Source organism: Guillardia theta (genome assembly GCF_000315625.1).
Source record: "Guillardia theta CCMP2712 unplaced genomic scaffold GUITHscaffold_106, whole genome shotgun sequence".
Classification (NCBI taxonomy): Eukaryota; class Cryptophyceae; order Pyrenomonadales; family Geminigeraceae; genus Guillardia; species Guillardia theta.
The window spans coordinates 82,579-98,542 of record NW_005434568.1 but is presented as its reverse complement, the minus strand read 5'-3'; the positions used below and the strand labels follow the sequence as shown (position 1 = coordinate 98,542).

The following is a 15,964-nucleotide window of genomic DNA, read 5'->3' as shown; positions in this document are numbered from 1 at the left end:
TTAAAATAATATAAATTTCTCCGGCGTATTTATCTAAAAAAAAAATAAAACAGGGTTATAAAGATACATACACTTTCCACCAAAAAAACATCCTAACCTAACCCTAGGGGGGGGGTTTAAAAAAGGGGGGGCTCAGAGTACCCCTGGAAACTAGTGTCTTCACAGAGCTACCTGTTTCATGCCAAGGCTCACCGTGCTGTCAGGTGCAAGAAAGGGTGAGAACGGCGAGACAGAAGCCATGACTTCGGTCCAACTGTTCAACGCGATTCAAAGCGGGAAGCGCCCAATGCGGTGTGAAAAGCTGACAGGCATCATCTCATCCCAGAACTTCCCCGAGGTCACGGCTCGCATGCGTTGCATGTTCGCACTGACTCGCTGTGCAGTGGGTGGTCGAGAGTTTCCCTCCCAAGGAAGACGGATCAGGAGTCGTGCGGGTAATCGTACCCGGCACCCTAAAGGAGGCTACCACGCAGGAGGCACTGCAGCGGGGGGTGGTCGTGGCCATCACATGGCAGAATGAGCCGACCAACGGCTCAGATGTGATCGACATCATCAAGCACTACCAGGCTGCCAGCAGTCTGAGCACAGTGCACATCCGAAACTGCTTTCTCGGGGTGTCGGGAGGGAAATACCTGGCGAAGTCGTTGCAGGACATCTCGACATTGTTTCTTGATGGCAATGACATAAGGGATGGAGGGTGTATGACTATTTCAGCTGCGCTCGCTGCCAACACCAACTTAAAGACTTTGGGGTTGGTGAATGAGAGTATCGGCTATCAAGGGGCCCGTTACCTCGCCAACGCACTCCAATTCAATATGTCACTCACGAAGCTTGACATCTCAGGCAACGACATAGAGAAAGACGGGTGCGCTTATGCGAGCTTTGTTTCTTGTCTTACTGACCAGTTTCTTCCAACCAGATGCAGGGAAATCGCGTTTGCATTGCAAAGAAATTCAGGGTCCGTGCTGAAATACCTGAAAATGGATCAGAAGGTGGGTGCCTTAAGGCCAGCATTGTGATTCTCACATTATCTCTGCTGCAGTATGGTGGGATAGTGAACGGCGAATATCAAGGATTGCTCCGTGCTTTTAAGCTACAATTTCAGAAAGACAGCATCGGATGACAGTAAAACTGTTAAAAAAGGAACACATCTATTACCAATCATGCACAATCTTCCTTATTACTACATCCATACCTTCTGCTGCCAATCATTTAGTCTCCAGACACACAATAAAACGAGTTTGAAAGGCATTTTTATTACTAGGGTATCATCACAGGATGTTATCTACTTGGACGGCACTCCAGCCCAAACGTAATGGATGTTGAAGGCTCCCTGGCCGTTGAAGCGAGACGCCGCGCAGCGAGTATAAGCGCCCATGTTGGGGAACCAGATCCAGTCGCCGATATCAAGCTGGGGAAGGAGAGTGCAAGGCATGACCACGTCGATGCTGTCGCAAGTGGGTCCGAAGAGCTTGGACGGCGTATCGAAGGGAAGGGCAGACTTGGTTCCGAGGACCTTGGGAGTGATGATGGCATGGTCGAACACGATGCAGTTGAAGGAGCCGTAACATCCGTCGTTGATGTATAGAGCTACTTCGGGCGTGTTGGAGTCCCGTACCTCTTCTGCCTTCTTGAAGCCAGAATCGTGAGCCCCATCGTGATCCTTATCGCTGCGCGATCCGAAGGATTCGATCGCCGCACTATCAGCTAGCTGTGCTGCTGTGAGCTGCCTCTTGGCGATGACAGACACTGAGTAGGTGTGACTTGCTGCTACCATGTACCTGCCGGGTTCAGCGATGATCTGAACTCCACAAGACGGGGGGAAGAAATGGTCGATGGCATTCGAGATCGTGCTGGCGACCTCGTGGAAAGAGAAGGCCCCGTCATTGGTCCCGGGAAACCCTCCACCACAGTCCAGGATGGAAGGGGAAAATCCGTAAGCCTCAGCTTGGTCGAAGGCGTCCCTGGCTGCAGCCACTGCGTCGGCGAAGGGCTTGAGATCTCCGCATCCTGAGCCAACATGGAAGCTGAAGCCTGCAACATCAAGGTCGAGAGCCTTGGCGGTCCTCAGGAGGACATCCCATTCGTGCTGCGCAGCACCGAACTTTGAGTTGAAACGGCAGACGGACTTGGAATCATCGACAGCAATGCGAAGGACGACTTTGGCTTCAGGGAAGCAATTCGCAATCTTGTGTAGCTCCTCAACATTGTCCGCGGTCATCTTCTTGACTCCCACTGAGCGAGCATAGCGCAGCATGCTCTCCTGCTTGCAGGGGTTGGCATAGATGATGTGATCGGGCAAGACGCCAAACTGAAGCGCAGCCTCAATCTCCGCCTTGGAGGCGCAGTCAAATCCGCACCCAGCATCGCAAAGCATCTTGCAGATGATACCATCGTTGTTGCACTTCATGGCATAGAATGGCTTCACGCGGGGCATGAGAGTCTTCCAGTCATCGAGCTTGGTGAGAACGGTAGTGAGATCAACAATGTAGAAAGGATCCTGCTCCTCAGACTCCGCGGAGATGTCGAGAATGAGCTCAGCGGTGTTGTAGCCAGCCGGCAGCACACGGACTTTGTTTTCAGCTAAGATTCCATCAATGCTGTTCGAGTAAACAAACTTGGAAACGCCCCAATCATCGTCGCATGTGATGATTTCTTCCGCGGGGGCAGATTTCTGAATGACAGCAACGGGGATGGTTTCCTCGAAGACTTGCTGAGGCGTGATGATGGTCTCGGAGATCGCTTCGATCTCGTCGATGGCAACGATGTTCATCTGTTCTATGTTGGAGGTGATGATTTGATCCATTTCAAAGGTACGTGGAATATCAAACAAGGAGTTCCGAGGGAGGAAAGATGTGCAGGACAAAGAAGCGAGCGGGAGTGTGCTGGAGCAGAAGGCAGGGGAGCTTGGCTTTTAATGAGGAGGAGGGTGAAGTGCCGGGAGCAAACGCGAAGTGGGGGAAGAAGACGGGGGAAGGAGGAAACAGCGGCGGAGGCGGGGGGGGAGGGGATGAAGGGATTTGGGGGGAAGACTCAGGACGCAATCGGTGACGCACGTGGGGTGGGGGTGAGAGTTCTAGGGGGTAGGGGTGTTGGAGTAAGGGTAGGGTGTCCTGATCGGGGTGGGGTACTGGACTCCCCCCTCTGGGGCGGTTTTGTTGATTTGGGGAATATCAGATAGGGTAGGGTTCAGAACCCCAATCGACGCGGAGGGTAGGTAGGGGTAAGATATTTTGGGGTAGGGTTTGATGGGATCAAGGAAGAAGGGGTGACAAAAAAACAGCCCGTGCAGGGGAGTACTGATTCTTGGGGTAGGGGGGTAATCCTTCTTCTGTCCCCCAACAAAAGCTCCCTTGCAGTATATCCTGCCAGGAAGCAAGCTATAGCTTTACTTATGAAAATGTGTACCTTGTGCCCTATGCCATTCCGACCGTGCGGCTGCGCTGGTTGTTGACGCTAGGGGTACTCGAATTTCTTTTACGCGAGCAACTCCCCGGGGGTGTCCACAAACTATCGGGAAATATAGGGGGTGGGGTTGAATTTTAAGACCCAGTAGAGGGTACCTTGATGGGTAGGGTAGTTCACTTGGGGAATAAAATGATAGGATCCAGGTCCGCCCCAGTAATGAAAATACTTCAAAATGTTCAGTCGAATTTTGGGAACCAGCTTCAAATTATCTTGTCATCTGTTGAAACTTGATTGAAGCTCTGATCAGGATGTCACCAAACTTGGGGAATAAAAGTTTGGAGATCGTGCTAGTAGCACCCCTACCCCTTTTTTGACTCACCCTACCCACCTTTTTCACCTCACTTAGCCCATCCGCCCCACCATTCCACTGTGCTGGCAGGTAGTAGTACCATCGACCTTTCAACCTTACCCGATCACCTTTCCACCCCTTCTTTACCCAGGAATCCACCCAGGGTCCTCCTTTTCGTCCATATATCACCTGAGAGAGGGAGTAAAGCCGGATACCACCCCCAACAATCGATCATCCCACCCCACCCTACAAATGGCGGATCTCCTGCTGTAGAAGTGACCCCTACCCCCATTTTCATAGTGTTTCCTTTTCAAATTTCTCCGTACATGCCCCACCCCTCGTGTCTGTGCTAGCTCCAACTCTCATCACCCACCCCTCATCATAAACTACCCTTACCCACCCCGAAGACCAAGGATCCGCATTCAACGGACGGGTACGCTGGTACGTCCTTCACAAAGCTTGACGACTCCCGCGAGTTTCAAAGTTTCAAATTTCAGAGCTGGTTCCGTTGTTTGCGACTTCAAATTCTGAATCCTCTCCCTTCCAGTTTTAAAATATGTTCAAGTTCAAGGGAGTCGCTGGAGGCCCTTGAGTACCCGTTGCCCGCCCCGCTGGCGGCTCGGTCGGTCGGGCCGCCCGGCGGGCCGCCCGGCCGGGGGCCTAAGGAATAAAAGTCCTGGCCAAGCCTGAAGAGAGCCTGACCTTATTAAACCGGTTATGAGCTCTTGAAATCCGATCACGCCAAAGCTTCAGCGGAATTCCATAATCGAGAAGATAGGGTAGGGTAGTGTCATCATACCATGACTACCGGTATAGTATAGTTACATTTCATGGAATATTGAAGGTGGGTGGTCAGAGTGGGAGTACCCTTGAGGAAGAGGCGTAAGATGGCAGGAATGCGGCTGGCTTGGTTGACGATGGCTGTGAACTTGGCGGCATGGGCAGTGAGCCTCTCACATGCTGAACTTAAGACACCTGCTTCAGGCCGGTACCTCTGTATGCCATGTCCCTCCTTCTCGGTACCCTGACGCTGTTCATGCCATCAGGTTGTGTTTCAGTTCCTTGTCCTCGTCCCTGCTCGCTAGGAATGTTGCGCTGGGCCAAGCCGGTCGCCGCAAGACTGACATGGGCAAGACGAGAATTCGATGCAGCACTCCGATGAACGGAGACCAAGAGGATCATCCTCTGCCAACAAAACGACCTGTCACTCAGTGGACGATGCCAGCATCATCGAGCAAGTCTGCTGCAGCCAAGGACAAGGTGTCTCTATGGAAGCAGGTGAAGTGACAGCATGCCGTCCTTGAGATCATGCGCACCTCTTCCTATCAAATGTTATCTTATCCTCGAGAAAATTAACAATCATTTCTCCTTCCCTGATCCGCAACCCTGTGTTTGAACTGACCCGCCCGGCCTCTCATTTTCACGGATTTTCTTGCGATGCTTGCTGACCGACTTGTTTCTATCAGCACACGCTCGACGTTCCGGCTCCATCAATGACGGAGAAGAAGGTGGAGAAGAGGATCACGCATGGCTGAGCTCACCATTGTGACAGGGTGATTGCCGCCTGTTCCTGGACACCGCAAACTTGAACGAAATGGCGGAACTCCTACCCCTCGGCATCTTCTATGGCGTCACGACTAATCCCTTGCTGGTCAGTGAAACGCTCCCTGCTCTATCCTCGCTTCCCTCATCCGACGGGTTGTTCCTCCCGATCCTGCACCCGGCTACCTTTCGACTCCGCCATTCTTCTTGTCCTCAACATGATTTGAGGTTGACTCTTTTAGCTGGAACGTGCGAAAGTGCCTTGCTCGCATCACGCGCTCCAAGATCTTGCAGCAACAGCTTTTGCCTTGGGCTCCAAGGAGTTCATGTGCCAGACGTGGGGGACCAAGGTCGATCGCAAGTCAGCTGGGAGTTAGAAATGACCGTGCTGTGCAGGTCGACGAGCTGGTTGACAACGGGATTCGGCTGGCGAACCTCGACTCTCGTGTTGTCGTCAAAGTTCCTCTCACGTTCGCGGGAATCGAAGCAGCAAGCATGATGTCAAACTTGGGGATCCGAGTGTGTACAACTGCCTGCTACAGTCCTCATCAGGTTGCCTCCTCAACTCTACTCCCTTGCTGTTCATAGTTTCGGGGTCATTCTTTTGAGTCTGCTGCCTCCTCCTCCTTCTCTGCTTGCTTCCCTTTCCTGTCTCTTTTCCTTCTCTTGTCTTCAGTTCCGTGCCTTCTAGCCGAACCGCCTTACCCTCATGGAATATCTTACAGGTCATCACGAGCGTCAGTGCAGGAGCCGAGTACGTGGCTCCTTATCTTGGAAGGATGAACGATGCAGGAAGGGATGGGATGCAATCTGTTGTCGACATGCAGAAGGTGAGATCTGACTTGAGGCTTGACATGTAACGGCATAACGGCCACGAAGATCGTCGATGGGATGCGTTCCAAGACAAGAGTACTCGTCGCCTCCATCCGCGACGCGGACCAGGTGAGATTTGACTTGCTTCAACGCCACCGCTCAAGTCTTCACAAGCTTGCCGTGCTCGCTGCTCGGGGCTGCAATACTTTCACCATCAGCCCCAAGGTAACCAGTGCCTCGTTCCCCTTGCTCCTGCCCTGTGCTGTGCTGTTCTCTCCTCCCCTCCCCTTCTCTACCGTCCTGTCCTGCCCTGTCCTGCCCTGTCTTGCCCTGTCCACCTCCTCACCAGCAGCTTGCAAAGGTTGCGCGCCTACTCACGGAGGATGAGCTAACAATGGACGCTGCGACGGACTTTGCGAAGGTAGAGGAGGGAGGATTTGGCAGCAGCTAGGCGCGAGGGTGAAGGATAGAATCAGGGAGGGGAGAAGGAGAGTGAGAGATCGAGAGGGAGAGGAAGATGGAGAGGAGAAAGAGGGAGGTATCGGTTGGCATGGCGCGGCATGACTCAAATTCGTGACAGTCTGCCTCGTCCAACTCGGCGGATGAGAAGAAGTCGTCCTTGGGCTTCTCAATGTGAAACGACTCGATCGGAATGCAGATCAGACAAGCCAAGAAGTATTTACTACTGCTTCAGCTGGTCCGCCCTGCGCCTCCCACAACCCACCCTCACCTTTCCGTCAAATACCCAGGATGGTTCCAGCAGAGCCTCCTCCCAGTCCCCTCCTTCCTCCTCTCTCTCTCCCTCCCTCGCTTCTCGATTTTCTCATGGCTCGCCTGACCCCGAGCTGTATGTTTTGCTCCTCCTCATCTGCCCTGTGTCACCGCGAGGAGCGGATCGGATGCTGCAGGAAGGAGAGCACCTGATATTTGGCGGTGTAGAAGCCCGTGTAGTACCTGAGACACGATGAGGGAAAGACCGGGAGAGGTGAGGGGAGCGGTAGTGGTATGATGGAGAGCAGGGTTGAGAATGTTCGAGAAAGCTGCGAGGGATTGCGAATTGCCGAGTTCGGATAAGGGACAGGAAGTGGGATAGTGGCAGAGTGCAACAGGCGTACCATGCAAGCAGGAGGTTAGACAAGTCCTCGTCCTCATCGTCGACTACAGGAGGCAGAGGCACATCGACAGGGCCTGCTGAAAGTGGATGACGTGAGGGAGGTCAGGTTGGGGGAGTGCAGGGAGGTAGGGATCAGACGAGCAGGCTGCAGGAAACCTCGTTACCTTTCGAACGCGCCATACCAGGGGGAGAATACGTTTTCCGAAGATTTTTCCTGAATAGCAAGATGACGGAAAAAGGAAGGGAAATGAAGAAATATTGAGGAATGAATGGATGGAGGAGAGCGGAAGAGCAAAAGAGGAAGTGGAACATGGAGGCTGAATGACCTGGCATGCGGTCTATCTTGAGGTATCGAGGTGTCGAGAAATTCTGAGGCATCAGAACAAATTCTCCTTAGTCGGTAACCAAGAGCGCAAGAACAAGCAAGGACAAGAGGATTGACGAAACCGTTGGCCAAGGAGAGTGGCGGAAGAGCAAATTGGGAGGCGAAGGGATTGAGGAGGAGCTGTGTAGGGGAACGAGTGAAATCACCGGGGTACGCTTGTTCTTCGACCTCCCTCTTTGTGAGAGGGACTCCATCTTCATAGAACTTCACGCCTGGCAAGCAAGACACTCAGTTCGAAAACTTCGCAAGCATTCCTCTTCATTCTCTAAGGTTTCTACTACCGGATCCTTCCGTGGATGTTTCTCCCTCATCATCCGCTGCCCTCCCGTTCAAGTTGGCCTGCTCCATTGTTTCGTATCCTCCATGCTGAGCTGCTGCTGGGAGCACAACGGAACGTTAACGTCGAGCACACGCATGGTGCTGAGCAAACCTGCCGCTCCTCTCCTCCCTCCTCCCCGAGCTTGACTCTCCTGCGCGTGAAAGGACGCAGGTGCCCTGTAAACTTCGTGAGCCTCATCCACATGCAGCAGCTCCGGCATGCTCGCCTGTAGTAGGCATCCTGCTGAAGGGCAAGCTCGTGCATGTAGGGAGGAGGAATCGAGTATGGAGAGTAGGGGTAGGAGGGATAAGGAGGAAAGGCTGGGGGGTAAGAGGGCATGGGAGGATAGCCGGTAGGAGGAGGCATGGTGTGGGCTCCTGGGTAGGTGTTGGCCCTGGAGGATCGGAGCTCTGGTGAGAGGAGAACACAGAGGGCAGCCGGCACCAGCTCATCTCAGTTGCCATGTGCGGTGCAGGGTAGGAAGCTGACTCCTGCAGGCAGGAGTGAGCCGGACAAGAGACGGACGAGAGGATGTTGCCGACGCTCGCGAGGTCAGCGACGAACGTTGAGAGGATGAAAGATTCGCAGCACAGATGTCTTACCTGATATCCATTCACAGCCCCTGCCCAAGTCTCGACTGTCCTCTCCTGCTCGCCGACCTTGGCCGCCTCTTCCTCGTCCCCTTCATATTCCTCCTCCTCTTCTGGGTACAGCAGGGCCTCTTCTTCCTCGAGGGCTTCTTCGTCCTGATCGACATGTCATTGCAAGCAGTGAAGGCAACACATCTTCAGCGAGCAAAATCAGCATTGAGACATCTAGGTATGGCTCATCATAACCACGTTCTAACACTGTTGGAGCAAACACAGAGCTCAATGATCCATCTACTAACTGACTTCTTTGATACGATTTCAACTGATTGATTTTTCTCTGTCTCGATCCCTCAACTTTCACCCGCTTTCCAGCTTTTCCAGCCTATACAAGAAACATTGTAGGCATGCTATGTCAAGCATGCCATGATGTCATCACGATATGAGCAACTCATCACAGATCCCTTCACTGGCTGCGTACTGCTCACGTTGTAGGTTCGTCGTGATGCCTCCCATGCTCTCATGAGCTCCGCGTCGTCCCAGTCGAAGCTAGCGGCCGGTGCAGCCATGCCGATCGAGTTGGTTCGTTCACACGGATGCTTCACTCGAAGTCACACGGTACTGATCTTTAACTCAACTTTGAGGACTTCAAGTGCGCGGGCCCGGCACACCGCAGCAGCCCGGAGGCGGCCCGAGGTCACTCAACTGAGTTCCCAAGTTCCGGCTGCCGGGGCGGGCCGTCATGGGAAACGGTTACGATTTAACCGTTTAAAAAAAAAGAAGGTTGGCCGCGTGCACGCTCGAGCAGGAGGTGAGATGGCGAGAGGAGGAGGAGGGATGTATGCGCCGCATGCGACGAGAGAGAGAAGAAGATGAGAGATGTGAAAAGAGATTGATCACAAGTTATGAGCTGTTTGCTGCTTTGTTGCGGTGATAGCTCAAGAATATCGATATGCAGGGAAGCAAATTAGCCTGGAGGTGTTGTGCTGTTGTTGGAACCGCATGCGTTCCTATAATCAGCCCTGACTGCATGGCATGAGCTTTGATGGTTGGATTTCTGGTTTCAAATATGATGAATGCTACGAGAGACACATTTACGATGATACACACAAAATTCTTTGGCTGATTGTGATGGCAAAAATGGCCACAGCTATCATACTCAGGGGAACTGTAAGAAAAATTCTGAGGGGATTTTGTTTTGAAGCGGAATCTTGGATGTACATTTGGGATTTGATGAATTGGCGTGCAAACTGTTGTTTACTCCATGTATGATTTTCCTTTGCCTGCAAGTTGAACATATGAGACCTAGTAACAGCGATACGAAGAACTAGTCAGCGCAAGTTAGGCTGAGCTCCTGCAGAGGCAGGGATGGACATATAGTTGAATTTATATGGACATGTGTTCAATATCTGATTGCGGAGATGTATGTTCTGTCTGTATTTCTCTGATATGGTTCAGCAGGGATGGCCAAGTCCAAGAATCACACCAATCACAACCAGAACTACAAAGCGCACAGGAATGGAATTAAGCGCCCTAAAACTGGCACTAAGATCTCTACCAAGGGGGTAAGCCTGCCTGCACGTTCTCATTCCCATTTAGCTTCTCTTTCTTTGGTCTTGGCACTGCAGCACGTACCGTCTTTTCTCACCATGACTGACGTTTTGTCAGATGGACCCCAAGTTCATCCGCAACCAGAAGTTTGCCAAGAAGAACAACAAAGCCACACAGGTCTGACTGAGGCTCGGTGTGCTTGATTTCTTTCGTTGACCTTTTCTCCTTACACAGAAGCACACAAGTCAGCGTGTAAAGGGGACTGTTGACCATTTCGGCGTGAAGCTTTAAATTTTTTGTTGTGAAATGAATTTCCTGCATCAGAAAGCCTCTTCATGAAATTCAGGAATACTTTCATTCTGTGACTCTTGCGTCAATGCTTGAGAAGACAGCGTAGTTGGACAGATTTTAACAATTGCGTATAACAATTATTCGAATCATGTTAATCTTGCTGTAACACGACAAGTTGTCTGCATCAGTGCTTCCACCTCACCTAAGGTGGTTTAAACTATTACAAGTTGCCGCTGCTCGAAGCATGCAGGAGAGCGTCCATCGTCGACTCCGATTCCACTCTGTTCTTCCTGTCTTCCACCTCTGCAACGCTGTTTCCCTAAGTTCATCTTTACCGTCAGCACCATGACAAATGCGCCTACAGTTACCATTTCATGGAGTTTGAGATGGTAAGTTCCGTATGCCCCCGCACGATACCAGCCGCATTCATTCTCAGTGGCGCTCCATTTCACCATGCAGGCGTTGCCATTCTCATGAACGCGAGTGATATATCCATTGCGTCCTCTTGAGGAAAAATCACATATAAAGCGTAGACAGAACACAGATCAGAACAGGAAAGAAAAGTGAGGAAAGATGACAACATTCATGTTTAAGCCCACCATACACGTGCATGCAGGGAAGATGTATGTTCAGACGTTCATAAAGGAATACTCGGTTGTAGATGGATGTGAGGATGGAAGAGGTGGACAGTAGACTGAAAGGGTGTAGGGAATAAAGGACAGAAGAGCAAGAATCCACGCAGAGATCACTAAACGACAATACAACCAGGCAACGATCACCACGGAACTGCAGACAGTTGCGACATTTAACAAATAGCGGGAGATAAAACCCCTTCTTGAAGGGATGATTGCAGGTAAAGAACAAGAAAAGGACATTTAGACACAGTTGTCTTTCAACCTTGTCAATTTATGGCCGATGCTGTCATTTTTTAGCTCAACTATCCCCTGATGATGTTGAAAATTCAGTAAAATGTTTGTTACATTGAGACCATTAACCTGGTACGAAAGCAGAACTTTCAACCCAACCCTGGCTGGTACATGAAGACCAACAAGCACCTCATCGTTGAATCGCAACAAGTCCGGCTGCCCCCCTAGAGGCAAGATCGAACTCGACACGGTGGCCATGTCCTGCCTGGTACGGTGAACTGTCATGGACAAACAGAGTTTTGGAGAGATGATGGCAAAACTAGGCATGAATGTTGTAACGATCAACAGATCCAAAGAAAGTCAAAGACGAATGCATATTGTACAAGCGCATCAAAAGGCTGGCGACATTCCTATCATACTCCTATCAAGTTGCAACGAGCACAGGAGACAGAGGAGGATAGTTTGTAGGCAGCCAATCAAGTGAATGAAGCCAGGAGGAGAGAAGACAGGAAGATGTCGTCATAGCAAGAGGCTGGTTGGTAGAGGAGGGAGCAACAAGAGAGGGAGAGTGAAGAGGAGGAGGAGGAGGAGGGGACACGATCTCTGTTCGATCCCGTACGACGCATGAAACTGGAGCCGGAAAGTCACAAACCCCATGTCCACCCCACCTCCTCGCCGACCCACCCCTTCTCACCCCTCCCCGACTACCCCACCTTTGACTATCTACTATATATACTGCAATGACCCTAGGTGCAATCGAGGCAGTGGGTTTGTGGCGCAGTTGGGAGCGCGTTAGACTGAAGATCTAAAGGTCCTGTGTTCGATCCACGGCGAGCCCAGAAGCTGATCAAGGCATCTGCAATCCAAGTGACTGCCTCTTCTTTTTGTCGGCCTCTACTCCTGGGGAGCAGCAGTGCCGGTTCTCGTTAGCACTCTTTTAAACTTAACTTTTACTCAAAATCAGTATGTGGACTAGGAGCCATGCTGCGAAATTGTGACGCTGATGATGGTCTTGTAGCGCAATGAAACAAGAAGGCTTACAACGACTGGTTTTGAGCCCGTCGCTGGAGACGACCGCACGTGCATAATCTTGACCAGACTCTGCACTCCTGAGCCTGTCATCAGCACGTCAAGGCCTAACAGTAACCGATTGCCATCCATGTTCAACTCCAACAACAGCACCGAGTGAAGTAAGACAGCCAGGCAGGATACGAGTTTATGAATCCTTGGCCTACCTCAGTACTTTTGATTCAATTCTTCTGCGGCTCAGTCTTTGTGTATTGCTGTGTCGATCTTAATCAGCCCGATTTACCGCATCTCTCGTCAAAGCTCAAGTCTCAGCCTTGTCTTGGTTAGTCGGATGTTGATCACCTTATTGGTTGATCTCACAAGTCAACACTCCATGAGTCTGTCTCCTGCTCAAGCCTCCTGCATTACCCTTTTGCAGGCTTGCTTCCCTTCATGTTTTCTAGTTTCTGTTTTGCTTTCCTCACGTTTCCAATGTACCTGTAGTGCTAGCTACCTTGCATTGCACTAGATTTCCTCCACTTTGCTTCTGCATATCATCTTGAATACATCATTACATCTGTCGCTGTTCGTTGCTCACAACTGCGCAACTCTAATTCTTTCTGTCTTCTTAGTGCCGTGTCTTCTATCCTCGACCGATATCGACGGCATAGCTTTGGCTGTGTCACAATGCTCATGCCCTTCGTTCCGTATCAGATGATTTTCTTCGCCTGATTTTCAGTGCTCTGGCCCGCGACCCTTTTTTGTATCCTGCGTTCACTCCTCCGCTCTTTCCTTCAATCCTGATCGTCAGCTGGCTGACGGACTGGCTTGTCGTTCCTCGCGAAGTCTGTCGGTCAAGTCCGCCAGCCCTTCCCAGTTCCCTATTTTGTTTTTAGTTTTTTTCTCCATGTCCCAACAAGTAAAATAAGGCAGCCAAACTACTACCCACCCCCCATTTCCTAGATTGCTGACGTGCTTTAAAACCCCCACAGGATTAGCTCCAACCGTTGCGGGTTCAAGGTTCTCCCTTCCCCCCGCGCGATGAACGTTGAGTCAAACACCATTCGACCTGATGCTCGGTGCACATCAACCCGTGGCTCGTGCTTCCCATTGTGAGACAAGAGGATTGATGCCTCAGCAGCTCAGGAATGTCACGACCTTCAAACTTGAGGAATGGGGTTGGAGGCTGCATGGACCGTGAGGGCACTGAAAGCGGTTTGAACTTGATATTCGAACTTGCGATGCGAATGTCAGTGTTCATGGTGAGGACTCCTATGGTTAACGGTGTTCATGAGGTAAACTTGCAGAATGGCAATCAATCAATGAATCATTGGCTTCGCCTCGACGCATGATTGACAAGATTTAGCAACACAAATGGATACCGCCTTCTCAGGGAAGCACAGCAGGGCAAGCTTCATGTTCATCATGGATTCGTAAAAGAAGCGAGACAGGCACCATCACGACGGTTCTGAGTAGAAGTGAGTTGAGCTGAGGTGTATGGAATGAAGTTTAGCAACAGATATTCAGTACATGTGATGATATGTATTGTACATTTTCACTTTGTTCCTGTGTTCATTGTAATTGGAACATGAGTAATGTAATTCGACCATGCAATACCTCGTGCGTATTACGTCCTTCTTCATCCTGCGTGTACTTGCTTGGAACATCACCTACAACAGCATAGCGCTAACATCTCACACCGTAGCGCGCTGGTTCTGCGCAAACATTTCAGTTTCACTACTAATCCAACACTTCCAAAAATGAATTAAAAAGAGAATAAAACTCTAAAAGTTAAAGTCATGGTACAAATTATTGACTTATTTTAGAAGGAAAATCGATTGCTTTTTTCCTATATCACAACGTCTCACAATCAGACTAAGGTTAAATCCGCCGCGTAACGACAACTAAGGACTACCCCCACAGCCCCCAGGACCCCACCCCCTAACATAGCCCCCACTACCCACCACTTCTTCTCCTCACAACCACCGGTTCTGCTTCCCCTTCCGCTGTCCAGGGGCGCTTCTCTCCTCCGTCAGGACAATTTCGGAGCAACAATGCGGCTGATCTCCTTGCATTCTTGTTCTTCACTCTTCTGCCATCCCTCGCCATACCCCAAGATCTCTTCCCTCGTCTCGTCACCCTCTCAATCATTCTGTTTCTCATCGCAAGCCTCTACATCTTCCATCGTCATTTTGACATTTTATAGTGTTTGCACCTCTTTCCTTACCTTATCGCCAACCTCTCGCAACCTCAAGCAGATTCATGCAGCATGTTTGGTCTGTGCGGGCCGCATGCGTTAGAAGGAATACATACCTTCAAGATGCTGCATCGATTACAACATTCATTGCATTTGCACTTGCGTTTCCAATGAGCCAGTGCTCCCTGTGTCAATTTCAAACCCTTGAACTTGAATTACAGCTGTGCTGCTGAAATCTTTCAGCATACTTCATTCACTTCATTTTGCATCCATCTTTCTTTCTCAAACCCGCTGTCCATAATTCAATAGGCGACTCAAAAACAGATAGTTGACAATTCCATCAAACAGATCAGATGTATATTGGATTGTATTTTCATTTTTGTATTTTTTCATGTCAAGACCCCAAGTTTGTTTGATGCTGTACTTTTTGTGTCGACATTCCCACTTCCATCATGAACAAGAATCTGAACAAGCCAAGAGTGATTGAGATTTGACTGGGAATGCTGACAGGTTGGCAGGCCAATGACACAACATACATGGAGAAAAAGATAGTTACGTTCAGAGGGGGTTTCAATGCTTGTAGATATCCAAGGAAAATGAACTGCATGCGATCCGTCAAGAACAAGAACCATGGAAGAACAAGGACAGCAGCAAGATGTTGATAGCAGGTAAGTTTGCATGTAGACATTACAAAAGGAATAGATTTCCTTTTGATTTCTTCTGGCACCTTAAGTGATGCAGAGGTTTGTAGGTCTGCAGAAATACATTATGGTACGGAGAACGATCATTTCCGGACCAAGGGGGTACTCACAAAGGCCATGGTCCTCACAATCTATTCAACTCGAACAAACGACAAGAGAAAGAAGACAGCGAAGAGCGAGGAAGTAGCCAAAGAGTTCGGCGTGACAGCCAAGGCTATTCGAGACATCTGGAACCGTCGGACATGGTGGAATGTCACCAGAGTACTGTGGACTGAGGAGGAGCGCCTGCATCACGAGCGGACATGGAAACCTAGCGCAAGACTTCCAGGTAGACCGCGAGGATCAAAGGACTCAAAGCCGAGGAAAACGAGGAAGAAGGCTTGCCAATCTGAGCCTTCGGAGGGAGTTTCGTCCTCCTCTACCAAACGAACAGGGGGGATCAGAAGACGGTCCACGGAGGCTCCGCCCGATGTGATCTATTTGCAGTTGTTTCTCTTGTTGTAAGCTGACATGTCACCTTCTCTTGTGCACGCAGAGAATTGCAGGAGAAGATGAAATATCAGAGTTCGAATCGGATGAAGAGCAAGATGACGATGACGAAGAAAACAGCGATTGTGAAAGCACAGACGATTGTGACATCGAAGCCGATGCAAGGGATGGTGGCATCTCTTCCAGCACAGCTGACTGTGCTACACACAGTCAGCATCTCAAGTTTCGGTCAAGACAGCTGTCGATGGATGATCTATTTGAGGAGGCGCTCAAGCACGTGGTTCAGCGATGACACAGCTGGGCAGAGTTGTGTCTTTACTGGGTTGGACATGCAATCTGATTGC

At 50.4% G+C, this 15,964-nt stretch overlaps 6 protein-coding genes and 1 non-coding gene across 7 annotated transcripts; 5 read left to right on the top strand and 2 right to left on the bottom strand.

The window, feature by feature from the left end:
• The first annotated feature begins 201 nt into the window (after nt 1-201).
• On the top strand, nt 202-1,246 carry GUITHDRAFT_155180 (hypothetical protein). The gene is made up of 4 exons (XM_005823557.1): nt 202-337; nt 384-865; nt 920-992; nt 1,043-1,246. The coding sequence occupies exons 1-4, from the start codon at nt 239-241 to the stop codon at nt 1,121-1,123; spliced, it is 735 nt and encodes a 244-aa protein (XP_005823614.1). The 5' UTR covers nt 202-238; the 3' UTR covers nt 1,124-1,246.
• A 39-nt stretch (nt 1,247-1,285) lies between these two features.
• GUITHDRAFT_78760 (hypothetical protein) lies at nt 1,286-2,773 on the bottom strand (the record flags this gene model as incomplete). Its single annotated transcript, XM_005823556.1, has 2 exons — nt 1,286-1,623; nt 1,702-2,773. 2 exons carry the CDS (start codon nt 2,771-2,773, stop codon nt 1,286-1,288), a joined length of 1,410 nt encoding a protein of 469 aa, XP_005823613.1.
• A 2,548-nt stretch (nt 2,774-5,321) lies between these two features.
• On the top strand, nt 5,322-6,563 carry GUITHDRAFT_78789 (hypothetical protein; the record flags this gene model as incomplete). Its single annotated transcript, XM_005823555.1, has 7 exons — nt 5,322-5,408; nt 5,542-5,649; nt 5,696-5,851; nt 6,025-6,129; nt 6,179-6,241; nt 6,287-6,337; nt 6,474-6,563. Coding segments are annotated over 7 exons (660 nt in total), but the record flags the coding sequence as incomplete, so codon positions are not given.
• A 1,561-nt stretch (nt 6,564-8,124) lies between these two features.
• On the bottom strand, nt 8,125-9,086 carry GUITHDRAFT_145589 (hypothetical protein; the record flags this gene model as incomplete). The annotated part of the gene is made up of 4 exons (XM_005823554.1): nt 8,125-8,170; nt 8,375-8,421; nt 8,533-8,676; nt 9,006-9,086. 4 exons carry the CDS (start codon nt 9,084-9,086, stop codon nt 8,125-8,127), a joined length of 318 nt encoding a protein of 105 aa, XP_005823611.1.
• A 217-nt stretch (nt 9,087-9,303) lies between these two features.
• RPL29e_1 (large subunit ribosomal protein L29e_1, cytoplasmic) lies at nt 9,304-10,392 on the top strand. Its single transcript, XM_005823553.1, has 4 exons — nt 9,304-9,325; nt 9,976-10,082; nt 10,186-10,245; nt 10,303-10,392. Exons 2-4 carry the CDS (start codon nt 9,981-9,983, stop codon nt 10,357-10,359), a joined length of 219 nt encoding a protein of 72 aa, XP_005823610.1. The 5' UTR covers nt 9,304-9,325; nt 9,976-9,980; the 3' UTR covers nt 10,360-10,392.
• A 1,599-nt stretch (nt 10,393-11,991) lies between these two features.
• On the top strand, nt 11,992-12,064 carry GUITHDRAFT_t100. Its single transcript has one exon. It is a non-coding gene; the product is annotated as a tRNA-Phe (tRNA).
• A 3,184-nt stretch (nt 12,065-15,248) lies between these two features.
• GUITHDRAFT_117174 (hypothetical protein) lies at nt 15,249-15,912 on the top strand (the record flags this gene model as incomplete). The annotated part of the gene is made up of 2 exons (XM_005823552.1): nt 15,249-15,392; nt 15,667-15,912. The coding sequence occupies 2 exons, from the start codon at nt 15,249-15,251 to the stop codon at nt 15,910-15,912; spliced, it is 390 nt and encodes a 129-aa protein (XP_005823609.1).
• Between the last annotated feature and the right edge of the window lie 52 nt (nt 15,913-15,964).